Here is a 25,695-nt window from a genome sequence, read left to right as displayed (position 1 = left end):
ATTAAAGATGTGTGCTGTGGAATCATTACACCCTAAAAACAAATACTTCAAAGAAATCTTTAAAGCCCAGCATTACTATGATATTCATACCCATGATGAGAGGATGTGAACTGCAAAAAGTACTGTAAGGTCTTGCTGTGCTTACAGGTATTTAACTGTAAAGGACAAGCATACCTTAAGAAAAAAAAATCAAATCAGGGCTTACTGCAGCTGTGTATGCTTCTCTACCCCAGCCCCCCGTTTAGATGATTGGTGCAGGTGTTCTAACCAGATGTTTGCCTGAAAAATGTTGTCTTAAATGAGGTGTTACGCGCTGATTACTAAAAGCAGTCGCCTCTTTTAGTTGTAAAACACGCTTTTCACGTAGTTCCCACACGTTTCCACACAAATGAAAACATTTAGATGTCTTATGTCCACACCACATTTCTGTTTTTCTTTGAGCCTCGGAGGCTGATCGAGAGGGCTCAGGTCTCGTTTTGCCAGTTCTTGATGCACTCAGGGATACGCGAGTGGTCGGCATGGCAACAGAGGAGTCAGGTGCACTGGCACGTGTGCGATATTGATATATGTACAGACAATGATGCATATTTAAAAAGCAGATGGTCGAGTCTAATTTGCTGCATGCAGAGAAATCCTAATCACGCAGGAACAGTCTCCAGCCCCACGGTGTAAAATCTGCTCGTTAAACGCAGTCTTACGTAAAGCTGGCGAAAGTGTGTGCGCAGATTGTGCGCAACAATTTGCGCCAAAACTCTCCATATCGACGAGGGGCGTTTAAATGCGCTCGTGAGGAGGGGGGCGTGTGGGGTGTGTGAAGGGTTTCGCGTGGGGGAGGGGAACCTCTGAGCATCACTCTTGTGAGTGTGTGTGGATGGCGTGGGCTTCTCCTCTCCGTCTCCAAACCGCGCAGCATCAGCAGCACCACCACCACCATCATCGTCACCACTCGGCTCACAGCGACAGCCTCGTACGCATCACCATCCTCATCCTCCTCCTTCTCATTCTTCATCACCACCATCTCCAAGCTGAAGAGGGACCCTGGCATCGTAGGATTTAAGGTGAGGTGAAATTAATTAGCGTTTAGTGGCTGATGGCGCTGATTCTTTCCCCTCTCCCTCTTCTTTTCTTTCTTTTTATGTTTGCATTAAAACATGAAGAGAGGGGGGCGATGGGTGTGTTTGCTTCACACGGCAATTAGGATCGATTTTGTGAATCGAGACTTGGCCCTATAATCTAATCCAAGTCGTGACAAGCCGATGGCAGTGTGATTTCTAAGAATGGGGGCATATGTCAGGACGCAAGCGAAGAGACAATCGGCTGGTTTCTGTAACAGATTTATAGTTATAATCCATCCGCATTTGTAGGGCTGTACAAATTGGCCCTTTTGGCGACAAGGCCCTTTTTACGGCTTATTATAAATGAAGACATTTACGACCGCACCGAAGGCTTAAATTTGGCCATGTTTAATCCGAGGCATGTATCCACATTGTGAAATATACAAATCGTGAAAGCAGGACAGCACAGTACAGATCTGACAGGCTGACACTGTTGGGAACAGGCCCGTGAGAGGAGAATATCAGGGCTGCAGGAGCGATTTTGGGGATCTCTTTTGACTGTCGTTGAAGCCATGTTATCAGGTGTCCAGATTATCACCACAAAGGAGGCTGGCTGAAATCTCCCTTTAACAACCCTGCAGGAGATGCTGATGACTATCTGCCCTGCGTGGTCTTGCAATGAAGTGATAAACAGCTGCTGACTTATTGCTCACTGGTTTTGGAATGAGGGAATTAAAATAAATAAATAAATGAATAATAAAGAGCTTTAGAGAGCAGTAAGCAATACAAAGACATCCTCCTCATCCTCAGGCCTTCCTCTTCCCTCCAGTGACAGGCCTGTGTGTTGCAGGCTGTGTGAGCTGTAGAGAGGCTGTCAAGTTGACAGCAGTGAGGAAATGTGAGACGAAAGTGGCCTCGAAGCTTTTGTTTGCGTCAGACAAGTCTTAGCATTGACTCTTTGGTTTCTTAATGGAAAAAACACAGAAAGAAGTACCTGTTGCATCTATCTATCTATCTATCTATCTATCTATCTATCTATCTATCTATCTATCTATCTATCTATCTATCTATCTATCTATCTATCTATCTATCTATCTATCCAGACTTTATCTACACAGACTGTTAGTTTTTCAGGGGTCTCATCTATAATCCTCATAACCTTACTATTTTATAAGTGTCCCCTTGTGTGAAGTTAATGTGGATTTTGTTTTGTTTTTTTTAGCACCAAGCAAATCTTTTAAAATCTTCCCATAGGCATCTTAGTTAGTTCTTTGATCTCTCTATCTCTCGGCAGGCATTAGACCCGAGGCTGTGCAATGATGTGATTATAAAGAGGTATTGATGACACTCAGTGTCCCGAGAAAAGGTCAAACCAAGTAAAAACATCTGCGCAGGTCCAGCACGGTTGCAAAAAAGCCTCACAATAAAGTGAAGCATTTTTGTGATTTTGTTGCTTGATTTCAGTGTGTTGGTCATACTGACATACAGGCACGCATGCTTGTTTTTAAAGTGCATAGAGATTATGGGCTGTGAATGCGCCCATCCAGGATATTATTAGGTTAGAGTCCTACAGTTTAGCCTGGCTGACCAGGCCTGGTAGGGTTCCTTTGATCAGTGCCAGTAAATCTGTTTGTCATGCTGACATTGATGGATCTGCTGCCTTCTGATGGGAAATCATCTTCTGAATGAAATTTAGAAAAAACAAATCAACAGTGTGTGATTATAACATCCAGAACAGATGCTACAGATGCTGGCATAAACATAAATGTTTTTTTCTTTGTTTTCCCACTAATTAATGGTAATCTTGAGCTGATTCGCTTATCAAGGTTAAAGCTCCATTTACAGCTTTCTTTTTGCCACCTACTACGATTTCTGACTCTGTCCTTGGTGATAAGTAACGACGACTGAATGCCATAGATGAAAATAGCTCAGAGCATTCACAGACTGTATACGAAAGATACGCATTCTGGTCTGAAAAGGGAAGACTTGAACCTGCGTGCTTTCTAGTGGCCAGCAGGGGGCGAATCTCATTACAAAAATAATCCAAAATTGCATTTAAGTTTGTTTACTCAACTTTTGCTCTCAGTTAACGTTTTCCTAATAAGTCTCAGTCTCTAACTCGATATCTGGCTAAATCCAACATGGTGTACTTTTTCTAAAATGTTTTCCACATTACAGTCAAAATGAACAATAATCCAGTGAATGCTTTAAGGTGGACCTAACTTTAAATTCACCCGCAGTGAATTTTGAATCAGTCAATCAAGAGTAAAGAAGCTACTGCCTTGTCACAAAACGGTCATCACAGCAGGTAGCGCAGCATTTTTAATGCTTGATGCCCTTCGTAATGCCAGTATTGAACCAGTGACCTTTCACTTGCCAAGCAGATGTGTAAAACATTACACAACCACCACTGATGACGCAAAGCAGCTGTTCCTCAACAGTTCATACAATATCATTGAAACCTTGAGTTAAAGGTAAAAGTCTTCACTTGTGTTGGTGTTACTAATATATTATTATAATAATGTTGGTCAAGGATCAACACTGAAGCTGACCAATCACGTGGCTTGAGCATTCAGCTAGCATTAACTAAGAAATTAGCATTAACTAAGATGTTAGCATTAGCTAAGAAATTAGCTAATGCTAATAAAAACTATTACCAAGAAACCAAAAGGAGTGACCTAAATTTGGCAACAGCAAATATAGCTTTCTAATATATTTACTATCTACTGTATAAAGTAATGACAAAAACACTTAAGATGCTTAACAACTGCTTCAGAAGAGAGTTTTATATAAACAAGAACGCTTTTAATATAGCTAACGTGTCAACTGCGACATTGATCCTAAACCAACTTTAATATGATGATGCAGGAAAAATATCAACATGGGTGATCCAATACACCCACATCTTGACTGTTTGGTTTACATCACCCGTGCTGGACTGTAAAAGCAACAATATATATTTTTTATGTGTAAATGTCCATAAACTTATGGACCTAACTGCACCAAGTGAAGAAGATGTTCAAAATGCTCGGTTCATTGCTTTACAGCGAGACGTCATTACTCAAGTAATTTAAACCCCCTGGTTTTGCTTCTGGTTCTGATTACTTGTGTGAACGCAATCATTCAAGAATTATTATTATTATTATTGCTATTATTATAAAACAGTTATATACAGCTTGGTTAATCGTTTGCATTCATTTGCAGTAACTTGCAAAGATTTACAGAGATATTTTTAATTAAATAAAAGCTGTTACTCTTTGCTGTAAGAGTTTTACGCTTTTATATGCGTCACACAGTTTGGGTTTCTGTAGCTGACGAACATGTAAACTATGCCTCAAACCAAAAATCTACCATTGCCATAGTTTAATGATATTTATATTTCACTGGTTTAGTTCAGAAGTATTAAAATAAATGTAAATATACCAGTATTTGATGAAGTACATGATGTGTACTGTACAACTGACAAACACTTACTGCTCCGTGAGGCCTGTTATTACCTGTCAGACCTCGTTTTGGGAGAAAGTGACATCACACTGATGTCTCATCACCGTCTGTCCGTGCTTTCGCTGCGCCATAAATTAAAAGTGACAAGTGGTTTTATTGCACAGTGACCCCGCCTGTAGCGTCTCCCTGCAGAAGCATACGGACCACCTGAACCGAACCTTTAAAATTGTTCTTTAAACAGCACGTTTTCCAAAAAGCAACGTGACACTGTGGCAAAGAATAAAATAGATATCAGTTTTATAGCTTCTTTTTCCTCAATTTCAAGCTTGGTCTGTTTTATCACACGGCTTCCATCCAATCTGCATGTTTTCCTTTTTTTCAAATAAAGAACATTTAGAGATTATATGATTTCAGGTTTTTTCTACAATAGTGTCAGATCCATTTGAGCCATAGTCACACAGAGCAGCTCTTCAGCATACGATGAGGCATTTAGGACATTTGTGCACCAAGAACAATCAGTTAGATTCACTGTTTTCAAGGCCTGATGTTTAACCCTGTAATTATTGCTCAGGCCTGTCTGTGACTCAGCAGAGGACGCACACTGAGTGAATATGGAGAGGCAACAGGTGTAGTCTGGATGGGAACCATTACAGGCTGGTTAGATGGTATAAGTGGATAAAAGAAAAGAGAAGCAGTTTAAAGATAAAAACATGACAGGCAGAGATGGATTATGAAACTCAGATGTAAAACACAACGCCGCATCAACAGCAGTTTTTCATTACAGTTTGTGGAAACATTCAAAACTGTTAAAATGAAAAAGGTTAAAAGGTTGTGATTGTGACAATTTATTAAGTGCAATGCAAAATCAAATAAAAAAGAAAGAATTATTAGAATTCTGATACTTTGATCTTGTTTAATGTTTCACGCTGCCTCTTCCGCTTTAACTCTAGACTATAGAAAAACTTGCAGTTTCTGAAGCTGTGAGATGAGTTTTTGCCGTCATCGTCTTGGTGATGAAATGTGATGAGAATGGGACGGGTCTGACTGCGAAACTGCAAGCTCATTGGCTTCAGTCATATAATATTCTTGTACATATCAACACTATATTAGGTACAACTTGCTAGCACTTGGTTGGTCTGTTTTTTACTTCAAATCTGCCTTAATTCCTCAGAGCCTTTTTTGTCCATATTGATGTGACAGCAACACACAGTTGCTGCAGATTTGTCGGCACACATCATGCTGAGAATCTCCTGTTCAACCACATCCCAAAGGTGCTCTGCTGGATTGAGATCTGGTGACTGTGGAGGCCATTTGAGTACAGTGAACTTGCTGAGATGATTTGAGCTCTGTGACAGGGTGTGCCAGTCATAAAGGGATAGACCTGGTCAGCAACAATCCTCAGGTTGGCTATGGTATTTAAACAAAGCCCAGTTGGCAAAAAATGTGCCATGAACCATTACATCACCAGTAGCCTGAACCATTAATGCAAGGCAGAATGGAGCCATGTTTTTGTGTTATTTATTCCAAATTCTAACTCTACCATTTAAATGTTGCTGCAGAAATCCAGACTCTGAAACTACAATTCACACAGGCTCATTCAAAGTTTCCCGGTCTAACTTTGAATGAGCCTGTGTGAATTGTAGTGTGCAGGTCTTAGCTGACAGCAGTCGCACCCAGTGTGGTCTTCTGCCGCTGTAGGTCATCAGCATAAAGGTTTGAAGTGTGATTGGAACGAGTGGTTATTCGAGTTATTGTTGCCTTCCTATCAGCTTGAAGCAGTCTGGCCATTCTACTCTGATCACTCACGTCAGAAAGGCAGTTTTACCTGTTTTCTTTTTGAGACCATCATCAGTAAACCCTAGAGATGGTCGTGTGAGAAAATCCCAGCAGGTCAGCAGATTTTTAAATACTCAGAACAGCCCGTCTGTCACCAACAACCATGCCATATTCAGAGGCACTTAAATCATCTTTCTTCCTCAATCTGATGCTCAGTTTGAACTTTAGCAGGCCATCTTGTCTTGATTTGATTTCACCATCTTGATTTGAATTGCCGCAGGTGTACCTAAAAAGTCTAACGAGGGTCAAGCGACACATTTAACTTCTGTAGAGCCTCTCTAAAACGTTCATGTTACTGGACTGCGCCCTGTTAGAATTTAATGTTGAGCTGAGTGAGCCAGTCTCTCTAGAGTTTGTGTTTTTTGTGTCTTTTTGTAGCATCTTTGAATTCATTACACGTCATTTTTTGTTTCTTTCTTGTCACTTAAGCAGACTTGGCTCTGGGTCTACAGGAAACATAAATAGATGCACTGGAAGTATCCGATGAGTCCCTTGCTAACAAAAGCATCTTTCCATTAAAGATGTTTTTGTTACCAAGCCTGACTTGTTATTTTAACCAATGTAAATTCTCGCTTTTGTTGCAGACAGCTTCAACCTGTAACCAGTCAAGCAAATTGGGAGTCAGCTCTGAGGTGTCCTGATCAAACTGAAGCCACAGCACGTACAGGTGGCCTCTCAAGCTAAACCTTTGACTTGTTGTGCGTCTTCTGTACTTCTTTAACATGGAGGACGGCTATCAAAACCGGACTGCCTTCATAAAAGGAGCCAAAGACATTGCCAAAGAAGTCAAGCGGCAAGCTGCCAAGAAAGTGGGTCGCTCAGTTGATCGAGTGAGCGATGAGTACAGCAAGCGCTCCTACAGCCGCTTTGAAGAGGACGATGACGATAACTACCCCATGCAGGGAAGTCAGGATGGAGGCTACTACCGTGGAGACAGCCAGGCAGCGAACGACGATGAGGGCGGCCACAGTGACTCCACAGAGGGTCACGATGAGGATGACGAGATCTATGAGGGAGAGTACCAAGGAATTCCCAGGGCTGATTCAGGAAAAGGTAGCCTTGCTGGGGGTCCAGGATCAGTGGGAGCCGGAGCTCAGCAGTTCAGAGATATCGGCGTGTCCGAGGCTGAGAGGAGGAAGGACCAAGAGGAGCTGGCCCAACAGTACGAGACCATTTTGCAAGAATGTGGCCACGGGAAGTTCCAGTGGAGCCTGTACTTCGTCCTGGGCCTCGCACTCATGGCTGATGGCGTGGAGATCTTTGTGGTCGGGTTTGTGCTCCCCAGCGCTGAGAAGGATATGTGTCTGTCTGAACCCAACAAAAGCATGCTAGGTAGGACTCTGCTCCTTCTGTTGCAAATGTTTAGCAGGCTTATTATCAGTTTTATACATGACAGTGCTGTTAATAATCTACACATTAGTCCCCGTCAACAAACCTTGGCTGTGTATCCAAGGCTTGCTACAACTCATTCCTCTGTGGCATGATCTTTACTTCTCAGCCAAGAACTATTTAAAAAACTAAATGAGTCACACTGTTGCAGCATACTTGAAATACTCACCAGAGCGTGAGATGTGTATCAACTCTGGGGAAAAATCTTTTTATGTTTGTTTGTTTTTAAAAATGACTGGTCTTCATTTTTTTAAGGACAAACATTTACACACACAAGTGAGGCAGTAACAGGTTCCTGCCAATGGTTTCATGCCACCAGACTGATTTAGATAATGTTGTGTAATGATGCAAAAAAGAAACACAGCAATGCAGCAGCAAAGAAGCGAGAGAGAGGCAGAGCGCTCGGTGGATGCAGCAACGTCTATGTTAAACATTTCATAAAAAACGTTTTGTTTTATGTTTTAGTTTTTAATAAATATTCCAAAGAATGGTTTTAACAACAATGAGCTCTTCAAAGATACAATGAGTGACTGAAACTAGCCTCTTTAACATACACTGCACCACTCCAAAGAAGTTGGGATGCTGTTTGAAATGTAAATGAAAACTGAATGCAATAATTTGCAAATCTCATAAACTCACATTTTATTCACAACAGAGCTGAGAAAACATTGAACATTAGGAAAATGAGGAGTCCACTTGGCTGATTTTTGGAAGTTAAATGTCCCGTTTTTGTCTCAGATAGGGTTCTAGCTGCTCAGCAGTCGTGGGTCGTCTTTCTCGCAATTTTTCTTTCCTGATCCACCAAATGTTTGGTGTTGGGGAAAGGTCTGGACTTTATGGCAGGTCACTTTAGCACACAGACCCTTCTACTATGAATCAATGCTGTTGAAATAGATGCAGCGTGCTGTTTAAGATTATATTATACTGCTCTAAAGCAGCGGTCCCCAACCCCCGGGCCTCGGACCGGTACCGGTCCGTGAGTCGTTTGGTACCGGGCCGCGAGAGTTGAGGCTCAGGTGTGAAATGTGTGGTTTTCAGGGTATTTATTGGTTTTCAGCGTTATTTTGTTATCGTTTTTAATCGTTAACTCGGTTTTCCTGGGTCTTTTCACGTGTGTTATGAATAAATCTTCTTTTTTTCGGTACCGGTACTAGTTTTGATTTTGTTGTATTTATCCGCGACACCTTAAAGGCCGGTCCGTGAAAATATTGTCGGGCATAAACCGGTCCGTGGCGCAAAAAAGGTTGGAGACCGCTGCTCTAAAACATGCAGAATAGAGGAATCCATGTTTTTATGTATTTTATTTCACTGTTTTCTACTTTGTTTCAGTTTATTTTAAATTATTTTAGCTTAAAGTTGATGGTTGAGTCTTTGGGTCATGTTCACGTATGGCTTCTTCTTTACACAACAGTTTAAATCTGCATTTGTGGATGGCGCAGTGAACTGTGTTCACAGACAATGATTCCTGAGCCCATGCATTGTTTCTGCCTGAGCACCTGAAGCATCCTGCATCATTTTCAGCCTCTAAATCGTTTGATATATTTGGTACTATACATGATGAGGTATTTAAATTCTTAGCAATTTTACATTTAGGAACAATATTCTGAACCTGAGAAACTCTGCCTCTTGTCTTAAACCCAATCATGTTACTGACCGGCAGCCAATTATCCTAACTAGCTATTCAGTTTTTATCTTCATTTTATACCGCATCCAACCTTTTGGGGAGTTGGGGTCGTGTATGAAAGATGTTCATACGCACCATGACATCACCCACCGGGTTGGTCAGTTTAAAGTGTGGTGTTTAGCATCATAACTGCCACTATCTTGATTCTTTGGAGATCAAATGACCATATTTGGATGGTCTTTTAGAACAATTACCCACTAGAGTCATATAATTTTAAAGATAAATGCATTAAAATGGCCCCAAAGGCATCATCAGCACAAACATGGTTAAGAGGTTTTCAGTCACTCAGATTACAGTCATGAAACAGTGGTTAAATCTTTTATCAGGAAGTCTGTGGGGATTAACACGCTTTTACAGCCAGCTTCACACTGGCACTTCTATGTTTTCTTCTTTTCTCAGCCTTTCCCTCAGAAGGGAAACAAAAGAAATGTGCATGTTTATCATCAAACTATCAATCTGATTTGAGATATAGTAGAGTTATCATGAGCCGGCAAGTCTTTGTAGTCTGACAATTGAATTTCCTTTGCTCTCTCTGCAGGTCTTATTGTATATTTTGGGATGATGGTTGGCGCTTTCCTATGGGGAGCTCTGGCTGACCGGATAGGCCGTCGGCAGTCTCTTCTCATCTCTCTCTCTATCAACAGTATCTTCTCCTTCTTCTCCTCCTTTGTCCAGGGTTACAGCACCTTTCTGTTTTGCCGCCTCCTCTCGGGTGTTGGGTAATTAAAATAATTATAATAACAAAAATACTTCTGTTGTTTCTGCCCGTGCCATTTAGTTGACTTAAAAAAAAATCATCATTTCATTTATTGAGGGGCAATAATCTGCCCAAACCTACCCGGACCATCTTTGTTAAATGATGAATTCAAAGTCTCTCGTCTACACAGTCCTCATTTATAAGGTGCTTCACAAACCCAAACATTACAAGCTAACAGCAGTTGCTGCTAAAGAGGCAGACAGGGAAAGTGGAAAGCAAATCTGTGGTTTAAAAATTAAACTCCTTCTTGCAGACAGGAGCAGCTCAAAAGTGTTCCCCTTAAACAGAGTTTTAGATTTAGTCCCCTTCTTCCCACTGAGTTATCGGTTCTGTCACTAGCTAGCTAACATAAACTAAGTCTATTAGCCACAACCAACCAACCACGGTAGACATGTTCTCAAAACTTTAGGCACTTATTTCTTTAGTCCAGCTTCACAGACAGAGTTACAGCTAAGTCTGTATTTGAGAGCAGAAAAAAAAAAGTTGCAAAACTCCTGTCTGATATAAGCGACAGGTTCGGTTTTAGAGGGTTAACCTGAACCTGTCTGACAAAGTGTAGTTCAAAGATCTCAAAAAGGGACACATTATGTGATACGATCTAAAGAAACAGCTTAGAAGCAAAGTCACTGACCTTTATCGGCCTAGAGCAATTTCTAAGGCTTTGGGACTCCAGTAAAACGTGGTGATAGCCATTTCAACAAATGGAGAAAACTTGCCCAGGTGACCAAAATTGGCCTGTCAAGAGCACATCGATGACTCATCCAGGAGGTCCCAGAATAACAAATGCAGACCTGCAAGCTTCACTCGCCTCAGTTAAGGTCGGAGATCATGATTTAACAACCAGAAAGAGACTGGGCAAAAATGGCATGTATGGGAGCATCTCCAAGGAACTCTACAAGCTGAACGTTTTGGAAGGTTTGAGTCCCATTAGATCTGACATAAAACTAAAACAGCATTTCATAAAAAGAACGTCATACTAACTGTCAAACACGGTGGTGATAGTGTGATGATCTGGGGCTGCTTTGTTGCTTCAGGGCAACTTATGGAACCATGAATTTTTCTCTCTACCAGAAAATCCTAAAGGAGAATGTCCAGCTATAACTTCGTACCTGAAGCTCAAGCATCAACGACCTGAAACATACCAGCAAGTCCACCTCTGATGTGCTAAAAAATAAATGAATAAGAGCGGGACAAAATTCTTCCACAGTGATGTGAAAGTGCCATCCTCGCTGCGAAGGATGGCACAGGCAGTTCTTAGGTTTAGGGGGTAATTACTTTTTCACTGCACAGTGTGCCATAACTGCAGTATTAGTCCCTTCCCTTTTGAAACTTTTAATTTTTATCCGGCTGCACAAATGTAATTTTAACAGTGAAATCGCACGAGCACAAAATGATTTTGATGATTCATTTAGTTTTTACAACGTGTAGCAAAGTGTTCAAACAGAGTTTCTCAAGTTTAGCGAACTGGCAAATTGAAAGCCTGACATCGTTTCCATTTGGGCTCAAACCAGTCGTTTTCCCGCTGAGCTCCTGTGAGTTTGTTTTGCACCATGGTGATGATAATCACACAAGCACAGAGACATTTAATGCACTGGTTGTGTTAAAGCTTTAGTGGCTAAATGAAACAGCAATTGCTGCACATTCAAGGTCTGAGAGAGCCACGAGTTGGAAAGTTTCGCAAACAGTTGCTCTACTTTAAAAACAATAACATAAGTATGTTGCTTGACTCTTGATATGATACAGAAGAAAGAGCCCATCTATTCAAACACACATATACATATCAAAAATAGTATCACTGATACAAACACTTCACCTCTAGGCTCAGTTGTGTTCTGAATTTTGCAGAATCGGTGGTTCGATTCCCATCGTCTTCTCGTACTACTCTGAATTTCTGTCCCAAGAGAAGCGTGGCGAGCACCTCAGCTGGCTCTGCATGTTCTGGATGATTGGAGGAATATACGCATCTGCAATGGCCTGGGCTATAATCCCACATTATGGTGAGTACAGTGATCAGAGTAAAGAAAACAGATAGTTATGGATCCTTACTTTCTCTGCCCAGGCTGACTGATCATCATCAAATGCCTATGAGATACAAATAAAGCTCTCTAAATATTATATTACAATCTCTTTATTTTACAATTATTATTATGCATGTACGTATGAACAATCCCACCAAGATGTTAATATTTTTGGAGATTTGTCAGTCAGTTGAAAAGCTCGAGGGTAAAACGTAAGCTGACTTTGTTTGCTAGAAAGTGATCTGCCCAGAAACCGTGCACTGAGGGTGACCTCTGACCTCTAAATTCTGTTTGAGAACATGCTTCATAGTGAGTTTTAAAAACATGTTATTTTCACTGCACTGAAGGTTAACTATTTGGAAATGTGTGCTCACTTCTTTGTGTTGGCTTGCTTTTTCCTTTCAGGATGGAGTTTCCAGATGGGCTCGGCGTATCAGTTCCATAGCTGGCGTGTGTTTGTGCTAGTGTGCGCTTTTCCGTCAGTTGCAGCCATCGCTGCCCTTAACGCCATGCCAGAGAGCCCACGCTTCTACTTAGAGGTTAGCAGATGTGCTTGTTTAAACAGTTAAGTCTTTGTCTTACAGTAATAGCTGCTGATATGTTTCTCATTATTAAATCCATGCCATCTTTAACAGAATGGCAAACATGACGAAGGCTGGATGGTTCTGAAGCAAGTTCACGACACAAACATGCGAGCAAAGGGATACCCAGAGAGGGTGTTTTCTGTAAGTATCAGTGAGAAAACAGCAATGTAAATCTCTCAGAGCGCTCACAGCAGAGGGAAGTGTGGGAGAGGGAGAACAGACGGGGTCTCTGGTCAGATACCCATTGGCTGCCTGGGGTTACGCCCCTAGTTTGGAGTAAGCTGAACAAAAAGACACACTGACTTTGGATCAGAGCCGATGACTTGTGCAAAGGAAACTTGCTGCTATGTGATGCAATGAAAACCACAGAGTATATAAAGGACTGATGCAACCACTATGACATCACCCACTGGTTTGTGGCCTCAAATTTAACCGGTGCAGAAGATGTATTAACACAGGTTTGTTTGTCACATGACATCATGCACACATTGCTCAAGAGTTGCCTGCCATGTTGGATGTGATACACCCTCTGGTTGCTATGGAAATGTGAAATACCCAGCTGGTCAGCAGTGGTTCCTGGAGGTTGCTACCTCTTGCTGGGTGAAATCAGTTTAAATGAAGATGCTGCACCGAACACCTCTCAGGAATTGTCTTGGTAACAGGTTGTTTACCTGTAGCTTTTCATGTTTGTCTGCAAATACTTGCAGACTACTAGCTTAGCTATGGTACAACTTGATAATGAGCAATGCAGAAAGGACATGGAGAAGGTTTACATCAGGGCTACAGCCAACAAGTTTTATGAGGCGCTACTTTTACTTTGAATACTTTTACTTTGAATAGCTACTTTTACTTTGAATAGCTGGCTTGTGTTGCACATTTCTCAGTTTAACTGCAGATGGGTCATTAGGACATTAGGACATGATGTAGATAAGTTCAAAGTATTTTATGTAGAAAGCTGTAAATGTAAACTTGGCCATTTCTGAAATGTGGATTTAAGGCAGTGGTTCCCAAAGTAGGGGCACGCCTCCTGGGGGGGAGGGGGATAGCATGTTAGTAAAGGGGGGCGCAGAGCCATTGCAGGGGGGTGGCGAGTTATGAATAAAATAAATAAATAAATTAAAGAATGCTTGGACACTGCTAGCATAATGGACAGGTTTCTTGACCGGGATCCCACACAAACACAGAGCAGAGGATGAACCATCGCCAAATATGCTTGCAAACCAACTTCCTTCCGAGCTAAAGACTAGAAAATATGATGAAGCATATCTTGCCTTTGGCTTCACCTGCACAACGGCGGTGCAAAGGTAGGTACCCCCAAAAGAATTTGTTTCCCCCGCTTCGGGAGCACGTGCTGGGATCACGGACAAACAGTATCCCACATTCTTAATTTTAAGTTCACAAACACTTCTTATAATGAAATTTTGGCGATTTTAGCTCTTTATACAGTAAATTTACAGTGGGATACAAATAATAACAAACAAACAAACATTATCACAGTTTTTAAACCCATTTTGCACAGAGAGACATTTTTTTGAAAAATGTATTGATACCAGTGTTGAATATTTTTAAACAGTAAAATAGAAAAACAACTATACGTAAAATAATTACACCATAAAGATAGTTTGTTTCGTGGTTTATTTTATTGTGGGGTGTGGAATAAACTGCAATCAAGTTTGAAAACAAAATATGGGTGTGGTTGGAGGGGGCACGCGTTGTTCTAAGGGAACGGGAGTGAGCCTCTAGTGGCTATTTGAGGAACTGCAGTATTTGGTTTCAGTTGATGCTTGATGGACAAAACTTTACATTATTACAAGTATTTTGAACTGCTTGTAAATCATCTTCGAGATAAGCTCCAAGGATTTGCTTCTTTACTTCCTGTTGAGATAAAACCTATTAAAATCGACCCACAAATCATACAAATGTGTGATTTCCCACAATATGTATTCCGGTTAAACAAGTCATGAGAACAGGAACAGAATAAATACATTGTTGTAACAGCTCCCAGTCCATTTAAAGATGCTTTACCCATTACAGAGATGTTCATCAGGCTTATGATTAACAGTAAACGTTATTGCAGTCAATGTCTCTGTAATATCTGGTGGTGACTTTCAGAGCCTCTTTTTCAGAAAGTCTCTTGCAGTAGTTACATTATTTTTGAGCCAAAGTCATCTCTAATTTGACTTTTGTGACTTTGGTCCAAGGTCACCACAATCAAAACTGTGAAGCAGATGGATGAGCTGGTGGACGTTGGCACCGACACGCCTGCTTGGCAGCGCTACAGACTGAAGATTATGAGCCTCTCCCAACAGGTGAGTAAAGTTAATTAAAAAATACAGTTTACATACATTTTGTCCAGCCTACAAATGTTGTTCTTCTAAACTGGTTGTTTTTTTTTGAGTAACCAGGAAATTTGGTATTTTGGATTTTGTGAGCAAAAGCAGTAACTAAAGGGCCAAGCTTTAACAGTGTGAAATAAAAAAGGCCCCCTCTGGCACCCACCCAAGATCACAGCTTCCTCAAAATTACAGTTATTTTCAAGAGTGCTGAAGCTGAGGTGTTTTACAACTCAGGGCTGGCATTAAAACGCCTCAGTGGATGAAAGCAATGTGCAAGCACAGGTGGAAGTAAATCCAAGTGTAGCTAAAATATTATGTCTTTTCCTTTAGTTTGTCTTTGATTTTTTTTTGAGTATATTAAAGGGATAATAAGCTACTTGCTTGAGCATTTATTGACCTGTCCGCCTGCAAAGTTTCTCCCAAATTCAAGTTCTGTGATAACACTCGGCACACAAAGATGATGCATTTTTGAGGTATTGTGTGGATTTTTTGGCTTTGATGTGTTTAAACTTCAGCAGCATGTTGTTGCACTGGGCTTTTATGCTCTGGGCAAAAAAATCCTTCACCAGGCTGTTTGCCTGATTTGAATTTGCACGCAGCCTACGTTCTCCTACGCACACACACGCCTACGCGCTGCTGCTTAATGCCTGCTTAATGCCCACTACAAGAAAAAGTTTGAACAATGAGAGAGTTGAAGCAGCGTTTTCTTGTTTTATGTGGAAGCCGCTGTCATGTTGCTTTCAGCTTTTTTGTTCATGAGCTTTGCTCTTGTGTTTCTCCGTGTTCACTTGTTGCAGATACGGAATAACATCCTTGCCTGCTTCAGGCCAGAATATAAACGGACGACCTTCATGCTCATGGCTGTTTGGTTTTCTATGTCGTTCAGGTAATCTAAAAAAAAGAAAACCTCCTTGCTGTCTACTGTTTCTCGTGCTCCGTTTGGGGCTTATTTAATCTCTCTTGACTCCCACAACTTTCCAGCTACTACGGTCTAACCGTGTGGTTTCCGGACATGATCAAGTACATCCAGAAGCAGGAATATGAATCGCGCACGAAGACCTTCACTAAGGAGCGAGTGGAGCACGTCACGTTTAACTTCACCTTGGAAAACCAAGTGCATCGCCAAGGATACTACTTCAACGACAAGTAATTTTTGTTTCAGGGCAACATTAATTACTTTAATGCCAAAGTAGAGAATATTGTTTTTTAAAATATGCAATAAAAAAATGTTCCTGATCACAGATTCCTTAACCTGAAGATGAAGTCCATGGTTTTTGAAGACTCCGTGTTTGAAGAGTGCTACTTTGAGGACATCACATCCACGCACACCTTCTTTAGAAACTGCACCTTCATTGCCAGCTTGTTTTATAACACAGGTAAATATGACTCCTCGTGTGCAGGAGCACTAATGAACATTATAAACTTGCTTTCCATGGCTTTCCATAGGTACGTAGCAGATCATGCACTATATGGCCACATCTCTTAATCTGTGAATTCAGGTGCTTTTAGTCTTGTTGCCACCGGTGTGTAAAATTAAGCAAAGCAAAGTGGAAGCATTTAGGAGGTGGTATGAAGTTATAGTGTGGGGTCATCGAGCGCTGAGACACAGAGTGCTTAAAAGTCATTAACATCAGCACCAAATCTGTTCACCAGGAGCTTCATGGCGTGGCTCACCATGGTCGGGCAGCCTCTATCTATCTATCTATCTATCTATCTATCTATCTATCTATCTATCTATCTATCTATCTATCTATCTATCTATCTATCTATCTATCTATCTATCTATCTATCTATCTATCTATCTATCTATCTATCTATCTATCTATCTATCTATCTATCTATCTATCTATCTATCTATCTATCTATCTATCTATCTATCTATCTATCTATCTATCTATCTATCTATCTATCTATCTATCTATCTATCTATCTATCTATCTATCTATCTATCTATCTATCTATCTATCTAACAAATCCTCAAATGTGAGATTCTCTGTTCATTTAGCTGATGGTTTCACCTGACAGATAAATTATGTGAGAAATGCTTACATTTCATCTTAAAGTCAAAACAAAAGGCATGACACGGTGCGAGTGATCGGGCTGTCTGTACAACAGCACCCTGTCAGGAAGAATAAAACAGATGTAAGAATGTGCTGAATGGCTGATCAGAACCAGAAATTCCCCGTGTGCGGAGACCAAATCGTTTAAAAAGCAACTGAGCCGCGTGTGGTTTGGATTTCCGATTGTGCTTTAAATCAGCACGTCACATTCAGACCTGGGAAACGTGAGAAACTAAAGAGAAACGGTTCCTCTGCTAGCATACTGCGGCTATCCGTCTCAAGCTGTGGCAGATTTATTCAGCTTCAGTTCTTCTGCAGCTTTTACGGCAGCTGTAGCTTTCTCCCCGATGAAGCCAGCAACGCATTCTTTTATGTTTGTGTCATTTGTGCATCTAAAATTTTACGATCGTTCAGCACTTTTATTGCAGACTCCGTTTAATGAAACTGTTATTGATTAAGAAGCCTGTCAGAACTAATCCCCTTTATCTTCTACAGAAATGTCTCCTGACCTTTGCTGTCGTTTTTTGTGACGATGGGAGATGCTGTCCTGGATGCTGCTTTCGTGTTTTGCCCCTATTAAAAACAGATGCTTGTGTGGTGGCTGCTGTAATGTTCTGGCTTCTTTTGCTAAGGGATTATTTAATCCCCTCCTTCCCAGTTTGAGGAAAACTGATCTTTTATTTGGTTTGGATTGGGTCAGACATTCTTCGGGACGTGGCGTAAATCTTTTATATTTTTTATGCTCTAAACAAAAAGTTAAGGTTGTATCTTTTACTTAGCTTTTCTTCTTTAAATCAGAGGAGAAACATGCAGAGGAGTTTCTTTCAGCTGAGGAGAGCTTCTTTACCCAGTGGAAATCACAGATGTTCACAAATTTATGAAGTTATTTAATCATTTTCAATTTTTTTCCCCTCCTTTTATGCCTTCAGATTTATTCAAATACAGACTCGTCAACTGCAAACTGGTCAACAGCACGTTTCTCCACAACAAGGAGGGCTGCATGCTCGACTTCAGCGACGACTTCAACAATGCCTACATGATCTACTTTGTCAACTTTCTCGGCACCCTGGCGGTGTTGCCTGGCAACATCGTCTCGGCTCTATTAATGGATAAAATTGGGCGGTTAAGGATGCTGGGTAGGTTAGTCTAATCTGGGTGGAGGATTCAGTTATGAGTGCAGAGGCGACTCGGTTTAACGTAACTACTGCTCCGTCTTTTTACATAGCCGGGTCCAGCGTCATATCATGTGTCAGCTGCTTCTTCCTGATGTTTGGAAACACCGAGTCGGGGATGATCGCCCTCTTATGTCTATTTGGTGGCATCAGCATCGCCTCGTGGAATGCCCTGGATGTGATAACAGTGGAGCTCTACCCCTCGGATAAAAGGTAACACGAGAGCAGATGTTTCTACTACTGCTGAGGTTTCTGTTTTCTGACAGAGTAATACTGTCTGTCTGGTTGCACTTTCACTCATTTTGTGTTGTTATAAATGCCGTCCAAAAGTGTCATTTCAGGGTTGTTATCCCTTAAGAATTTGAATTTTTATTTGTAGTTTCTTTTCTGGAGAGAGAAGGATCTTTATGGAGGTGGACTCGTTTCTGCTGAGTGATACCAGAATTTTTACCAACAAATCTGCTGTGGATGGCAAAAGTTTGAGACGCCACATCAGTGTTGTTTCTCAGTCACCCAGCTCACGCCTTGAGCCTTGAGAGCTTGAAAAAGAAGGCAGCTAGACTTCTTTAGGTTTGCAAGGATGTTTCCCCTCCCATCCAAGAGGCTTCTTCAGTTCTAAGAAACAGTGCTGAGTCCAGGTCTTTGAAGGGGCTTGTCCTCTTTGGAAGTGATACTGAGGGTTGTTGACCCACTGAACGTATGGGTCATCACATGAGCCAAGGTGTGAAAAAAGGTGTGGGTCTTTACAATCATTGAGGATTTAAGGGTCAAAGCACTCTTAACCCTCAAGGTGAGGTCACCCAAGGCAAAGTGTGAGTAAGGTTTGAGATCTATAAAGGCCACTTAAATCCCCCTTAAGGACCTTTGGGAATCACTTTTAAAAGCACTCACTCGAGTTGAATCTGAATTGGCTGTTTATTAAAAATATTGAATTGGCATATTTTTTATGAAGCGAAAAGCAAATCAAACATAGTAAAAAAAAGTAAATTAAATGCTTCTAAGACCACCATATTAACCCAAATGCGCATTTATTCAAGGTCTTTAACAATATGTTTTCTTTTAACATCCATCCTCTGCCCTGGGTCCTGGTTGTGGATTTGGAGGTACCAGTTCTCATTCCTGCCGCTTCACATTTTGCTACAAACCGAGCCACTGCATGCTGGAGGCCACCCCTTGATGAAGCCAGATAAACCACTTCATATGCAGGGATTGGAGAGATGATTCTGGGGCTGCAAAACTGGAAACCCTCATCCGCTTGGCTTCACTTAGAAATTATGTCAATAAAATTTATTAGCAGAATCGGTGTTGGCCAGTCCTCCTCTAGAGGCTCTTCATGTCATGTCCTGGTGGGATTCATATAAAAGTGTAGCTGTGTGTGAGAAAGAGGAAAGTTTTTTTTCACTTTGATTATCTTAAATATGGCCGTAATAGGTCAAATATGAAGCAGTGAGTGATAAATACTGTTAAAAACCCTCCTTACCGTGTGTGTGCGTTCTTGTCTGTGTGTCCCTCTCTTCTTGTCTCCAGGACCACAGCGTTCGGCTTCCTGAACGCCCTCTGTAAACTGGCGGCCGTGCTGGGGATCAGCATCTTCCAGTCATTTGTGGGCATCACCAAGGCCATACCCATCCTATTTGCGGCCGGCGCCCTCGCCGCCGGCAGTTTCCTTGCCACAAAGTTGCCCGAAACGAGAGGCCAAGTGTTGCAGTAAAGCCGACGACCAGCAGAGGGCAGCAGAGTCCAGCTGGCGTGTTTAACAACTAACAACATCCCTGAGAGCTTCAGCTCTGCTGTCACATACCAACAAAAACAGACTGCCATCCCCATTGTAAGCCCAGAATCCTTTGAAATGTGGATTGCATCATTCAAAGAGGAGAACACACAGAGGTAGAAAAAGATGATGTTATATTTATGATCACTTAATTTCCGCTGCTTTGTCAGGTATTCAAAATATTCAGAAAAAGAATCAGATATCTTATGGAAGAGCCACTCTTAGAGAGTGATAATGTGCTCCCACAGATGCTCAGTGACACAGAACGATCACATGATGAGAGGAAACTGATTTAAAAAAGCCATTTCTGAAGGAACGAGAATGATTTAGTCAGTGTATGTGGTGAGTTTTCCGTTTTTCTTTCTCGTCTGTCCTCGACCTCAGTGACTGGCGTCCAGTGCCTCTGTTTAATGTGCTGTGACGTTACTGGAACAGTTCAGTTTACATTTGCATCCAGACTGTTGCTCATAGACTTGCTTGCAAAAGTTCTCAAAATGAATTTCAGGGTGAACATATTTTCTGTTAAAAAACAAAAAAAACTTTCCCGTGACCCTCGATCACTGCCTCCTACTGAAGCCTGACCTGCTGACCGCTGTTATTCTCTACCAAATATTGTTAAAACATTCCAGTGAGGCTGCTGTTACTCAGACACAGAGAGCCGAGGTGCTTTTTCTCTCCCTGAGTAATTCCAGTTCTGTGCTCAGAGCCTCGAAATGCAGGCAGGCGAAGACGCATTTCACAGGATTCTCTGTTGTAAATGGGAATAGTTTGATCCAGTTCCTCTGTGTTTGGTGTCAAAGCTGATGTTTTCCCTCCGTGTCGTGTGTCAGTTTGATGATGTTTTCGAGGAACGTCTGTGGGACGGATTTTGGTCAAGTGCTAAACTGTGAGAGCAGATACTTGTGGTATTTGCCTAAATTAGTGGTGTGTGTATGTGTGTGTGTGCGCATGTTTTTGTTTGTACTCTGATTTATTCATTTACATCTCTGTGTTTCATGCAAATGACAGTGTCATTTGCGTCAGTGGGAATTTTACTTGTCCGGCAGCGGTTTGAATAAGCAGTGTGGCCACACATTATCAAGGTACCTTAGAGGTGTAACTATTGTAAAAACTAGCCTGAAATCTCCACGTAAACACCCACAGTATCCTGCCACAAAAGCATCTTCTCAGTGCCCTTGCTAATGCCTGTAAAAGGTGTAATGTTTAAGGCTTGTTCAGATAACTAATAAACAGCACAATGTTTGTGCGGTACTTTCGGCGGCTACCTTGTTTCCCACACCAGATGGATCTGCACGTTTGATCTGGCACAGATTTTACACCGGATGCTGAGGCTGGGTTTGTGTCTCCTCCGGGTCTCAAGGACAAGGACAGGAATCAACATTGTAGTAATAATTTCAGTTTTCTTTATTTTTTCTTCATGATCCCTTCAGGATAAAGCAATCAGGCCTGCGGTAAAATCAATTATATCTCCATTATTATTATCTTATTCATCCGCTCTAAAGGAAAAGCAACATATGAACCAAAACCCTGGCTTTTAAGAATTTAGATCCCTGTTATCCTTATTGTACATGTAGTGTAGTTCACCTCCAATCCATATGAGAATTAGTCAGAACATAAGTTATCTGATTGAATGGGAAAGCTAATTCTTGAAGTCGAAACAACGAAAGGAGACTGATTTAATTCTTTTGTTTGCTGTATTTTTTTTGTTGGGGATCAAAACACGCAAACAAAGCAGTCTTCATTTACCCAAGAAAAACTGCATCACAAGCACAAATCAAATGGGAAAAGAAGCTGTTAAAAAAGTGAACAATTAGACAGTGTGGCAAGAGAAACAAGAATATAATTTTATTTTAAGGGCTCCTGATCAGACATTCCTTCACTGCGTCCATTCCCGCTGGGAAAAGATGAAAATTTGTAACTCATTTTTATTTCTTTCGTCTTTAAGGGTACGCAGGCTCTTAGTTTACATGTAAAAACCTGCTGTGACCTCATCTCAAGAATCAGAATCACCCTTAAAGCGAAGCTGATTGTGTACACCTTCATTCTGTAAACATATGACAGTATTTTGTGTACTATTTGTGTGCTGACAATCAGTGAGAGAGTGTGACATTTTGACCGAAAAACGTCCTCTGGATTGTGTGTATGTGTGTGTTAGTGCTGTTATCAGCCCCCTCTATAGTAAACAAATACCCTTGTTCACTTATGGTAGCTTAGCTTAGCAAAAAGGCCTGGACATGATGGGGAACAGCTACACTGGCTTTGCTGTTTCTCCTGTTAAACTAAGCTAAGCTAAGCTAAGCTAAGCTAAGCTAACTGCCTGCCAGCTGTAGCTTCATATTCAGCATATAAAGACATGAGAACATTATCTTCTCACTAAAGAATGCAAATGATACTATCTCTAAAACCTATTTCTTTGAAATCTTTCTTCAAATCTACATGCTGAGGATCATACCTGAGGGGTGTACTACAAGGTCAGGGCGAGATTAGCACATTAGCAAGCTACGTCAAGCTAAAAGTCATCAGTTTGTCATAATGATCTGATAACATTTATGATTGGAGTAGGGAGGACACTCATAGGTATCATTTTGTGCAGAAGAAGAGCTGTACCTGTAAAACCCCCATTTTTATGTTTATGAGTGCACAAAGACCATGAAGCGGAAAGCCCAGCTTACCAGAGAAAGTTGATAACCTCCATTATGATACACATTATCTCCAGCTGGGGCTTAAGCCAAAGAAAGCCTGGCTATGTTTAACTTCCTTTGTAGTACACCCCTCCGTTGTTTGCTGTTTGTGTACAAAGATGTATGTGTTTAATGAACAGATTTGTCCCATCTTGTTCCTGTTGGAAAGACTGTTTGGATGTATGTGTGTCTGTGTGCGTCTGCTGACTAAATCGTCTGTCACATATTTTTCTACTTTTTTCTGTTGCAATTCTGTTTTCATCCCTGTGATGATTACAGCTCAGTTGGGGACCATGGAATACATTTACACTATGAAAAGAAAAAAAAAGACCTATATATGCAGTGTAGAAATCAGTGTGTCGTTCTTCATAACAGACTCGGGTGCTCTTTTGCTGACACAGCCTTTGAAACAAGTCCCTTGAAAGGCAGCCAGAAATAACACACAGTCTGCTCCTCAGTTTTAGAAACACGCAGAAAAGGGAAAAAAAGAGAAAGGGATCGCATCTTAAATTCATAAAGACGGCTTCACCCCCTAAACCTTCTGTATTCAAACGACTGTGACGCATGTTCGTTATCGTATTGTCTGACTTTCTTGGACGTCCTGTATGCCAGCTGTTTTTGTCCAAAGCAAGAACTAGTGTTTTCATTGTCGTATGATGACATAGATTTGTTGCTTGCAGTGATTGTTCTTAATCAAAGTGGGGTGAAAACTGGTGAAACTCGAGTATGTGTTCTGAAAGTGAGTTAGTGGTGACTGTGCTCCTTGTTTACCTTGGAACCAGGTAACCTTTTTTGTTTTTATTATATATATATGTGAATATACATGCTTGAATTTCTGAGGAGGTTGCTTGTGATCTTGAAGATAAGCTTTGGCTGGAAAGGGAAGGACACTTTCAATGTGAAGTGCATGAAAAGTGTAATTTGACATAAACTTGTTTGTTTATGTGAGTCTGTATTAAAGGGGGAGGTTTAAGTAATCAAGTCAAACTCAAAAGGACCACGGGTTTGAACTCATCAAAAGAGCGCCCTCTGTCAACTTGAAGCTCCTGTCCAAACTGTAAAAGTTTACGGATTAATGTTGCTACGTGTAGAATTTCATTCTATATAAATATAAATAAATATATATATATATACATGTATAAACTATAAAAAGAGTTGCTGATTTGAGTTTTATCCATAAAGGAAGGCAGAGATATTGGGTGCGGTCAAAATAAAGCAAACACCAGCCTGATACGACTTCCCCTTAATGACGGCAGTCTTTTAAAAAGTGTGGGAGAAACACCTCCCGCATCTGCAGAGAACTGCAAGGATCCATCACTGTAGTTGGAGCGATGGCGTTTCTGTTTGCTTTCTTTAGTTTGACTCTGAGCTGTTTTATTATCTGATAAAAAGTTCTACTCTAAATGTGAGTTCAATTCAAGATTCAGTGTACTGTGTGTAGAAACTGTAGATGTTTGTATGTGCAAGTATGCAAATTGTGAAACAAAAAGATTACGGAAACAGTTCCAAAAAAAGTTTGGTATGACACAAAACTTTATTGTGTGTTGTCTTTGTGTTTTGTAAATCAAGACTGAACATCTTGGTAAATTCAGTATTTATTACTTCTGGATATTGAGAATATTTTAGTGATGCTGAAAAGGTGCTGTATTTATTTTATGTGAGAGTTGTCCATTATGCTGGGTTTTGCACTTTTGTGCTATTTATCCAGTTCTTTGAATAAAATCATAATGGAAATAAAACTTGAAGAAAACCAGTGTCCTGTACTCCATTTCACACCATCAGATAATTTTCACTTCATTTAGACGTTTCTCTTTGTACTTTCAATGTACAGTCCTGTGCTGAGTCTTGAGTCACCCCTTGCTTCTCTGTATTTTGCTGGAAAAGTGGGAAATGGGATTTATTGAAATGTGCAAACATGCATTTAAGTACAGTAAAAACAAGGGCAATCCATGATTGTGTTCCACTGTGCGTTTTTCTATCCAGGTATGGATAGTCACTGTCAATCAGACACTTTACAGATGACGTAAATTCCATCAAATTTGACTAGATCTCCAAAACCTTTGACGGAAACCACGACAGTGTTTCATAGCTGGCTGTATACACACACTGTCATATACAGTGACGACCTCGGCACATATTGATTTAAACCTAAAGAATTTCCTCTTTCGTTTCAGTTCTTGTGTAATGTGGCATGCCCCAGCCTTTTCTCCCCATTTCCCTTCCTTAAGAATGGCTTCTTCACAGCCACCATTTCTGATGAGGCTTCAGTGAACATAGATGGAGCATCTCTCAGGCGTGTCCGGTATTAGACATGGTTTTCAGATATTGTTCATCTGTGGTTGATAGGGCTCAAGACCACTTTAAAAACAATGTCTCCTAAGAAGCAAAATATAGTGAAATAAGATTTTAAAATCACATCTTGATGTTTTCATTATTGTAAACATGTATTTTGTTTTGCTGGTAAGATTAATAAAACTAATTTTGCAATAAGCCATTTTAAATGACATTTAAAAGGCAAAACATCAGAAATGAATGTTCAAAATGGCCTATAAGGATACATCAAAAGAAATTGAGAAAAGAAATAGAACAGATTAAGCCATAAATATAGAAAAGGGGTTAAGTACAATTAGTGAAAAGGTGCCCCCAAAAATGTGATACCAAGTCAAAAGCCAATATAAAACAAATATTGAACAGTGTTAAACTGTTAAAAAAAATATATAAATTCTGCATCAGTTGCATATATTTCAGCTTATATTCAGATTGCAGAGCTTCCAGCAGCTCAGGCTGTAAAAACTAAGAGACCTCTGCAGATATTTAGAATGATGATCAAATACAGCAGAGTTATGAAAAGAGAGAGATCGTTAGCCAAACAGATATAAAGAACCCACAGAGCAGAGCAATCCAACAG

The 25,695-nt window shown here is 40.7% G+C and overlaps 1 protein-coding gene across 2 annotated transcripts; it reads left to right on the top strand.

Moving 5' to 3' along the window:
* The first annotated feature begins 824 nt into the window (after window positions 1-824).
* Window positions 825-24,526, top strand: LOC146683076 (synaptic vesicle glycoprotein 2A-like). 2 transcript variants are annotated; one of them, XM_085445469.1, is made up of 13 exons: window positions 825-1,058; window positions 6,924-7,667; window positions 9,947-10,127; window positions 12,011-12,162; window positions 12,589-12,722; window positions 12,819-12,908; window positions 14,969-15,076; window positions 15,901-15,989; window positions 16,085-16,249; window positions 16,346-16,479; window positions 18,093-18,299; window positions 18,389-18,548; window positions 19,863-24,526. In XM_085445469.1, exons 2-13 carry the CDS (start codon window positions 7,058-7,060, stop codon window positions 20,044-20,046), a joined length of 2,214 nt encoding a protein of 737 aa, XP_085301595.1. In that variant the 5' UTR covers window positions 825-1,058; window positions 6,924-7,057; the 3' UTR covers window positions 20,047-24,526. The 2 variants fall into 2 exon arrangements, with proteins under 2 accessions (XP_085301595.1, XP_085301594.1); XM_085445468.1 differs by having other exon boundaries at window positions 6,920-7,667.
* The last annotated feature ends 1,169 nt before the right edge of the window (window positions 24,527-25,695 follow it).

The sequence above is a fragment of the Copadichromis virginalis genome, linkage group LG22, assembly GCF_057382275.1.
Source record: "Copadichromis virginalis isolate Kocher_CV1m ecotype Utaka linkage group LG22, C_Virginalis_male_GT1.1, whole genome shotgun sequence".
Taxonomy (NCBI): Eukaryota; Metazoa; Chordata; class Actinopteri; order Cichliformes; family Cichlidae; genus Copadichromis; species Copadichromis virginalis.
This window is presented reverse-complemented; position numbering and strand designations above follow the sequence as displayed.

What these genes read in the sequence shown, in the direction of transcription:
- LOC146683076 (XM_085445469.1), top strand. Translation starts at nt 7,058, where the DNA reads ATGGAGGACGGCTATCAAAACCGGACTGCCTTCATAAAAGGAGCCAAA. An exon ending in TGGGCGGTTAAGGATGCTGG is followed by an intron (nt 18,300 to 18,388) that starts GTAGGTTAGTCT and finishes CTTTTTACATAG; the next exon opens with CCGGGTCCAGCGTCATATCA. An exon ending in CTCTACCCCTCGGATAAAAG is followed by an intron (nt 18,549 to 19,862) that starts GTAACACGAGAG and finishes TCTTGTCTCCAG; the next exon opens with GACCACAGCGTTCGGCTTCC.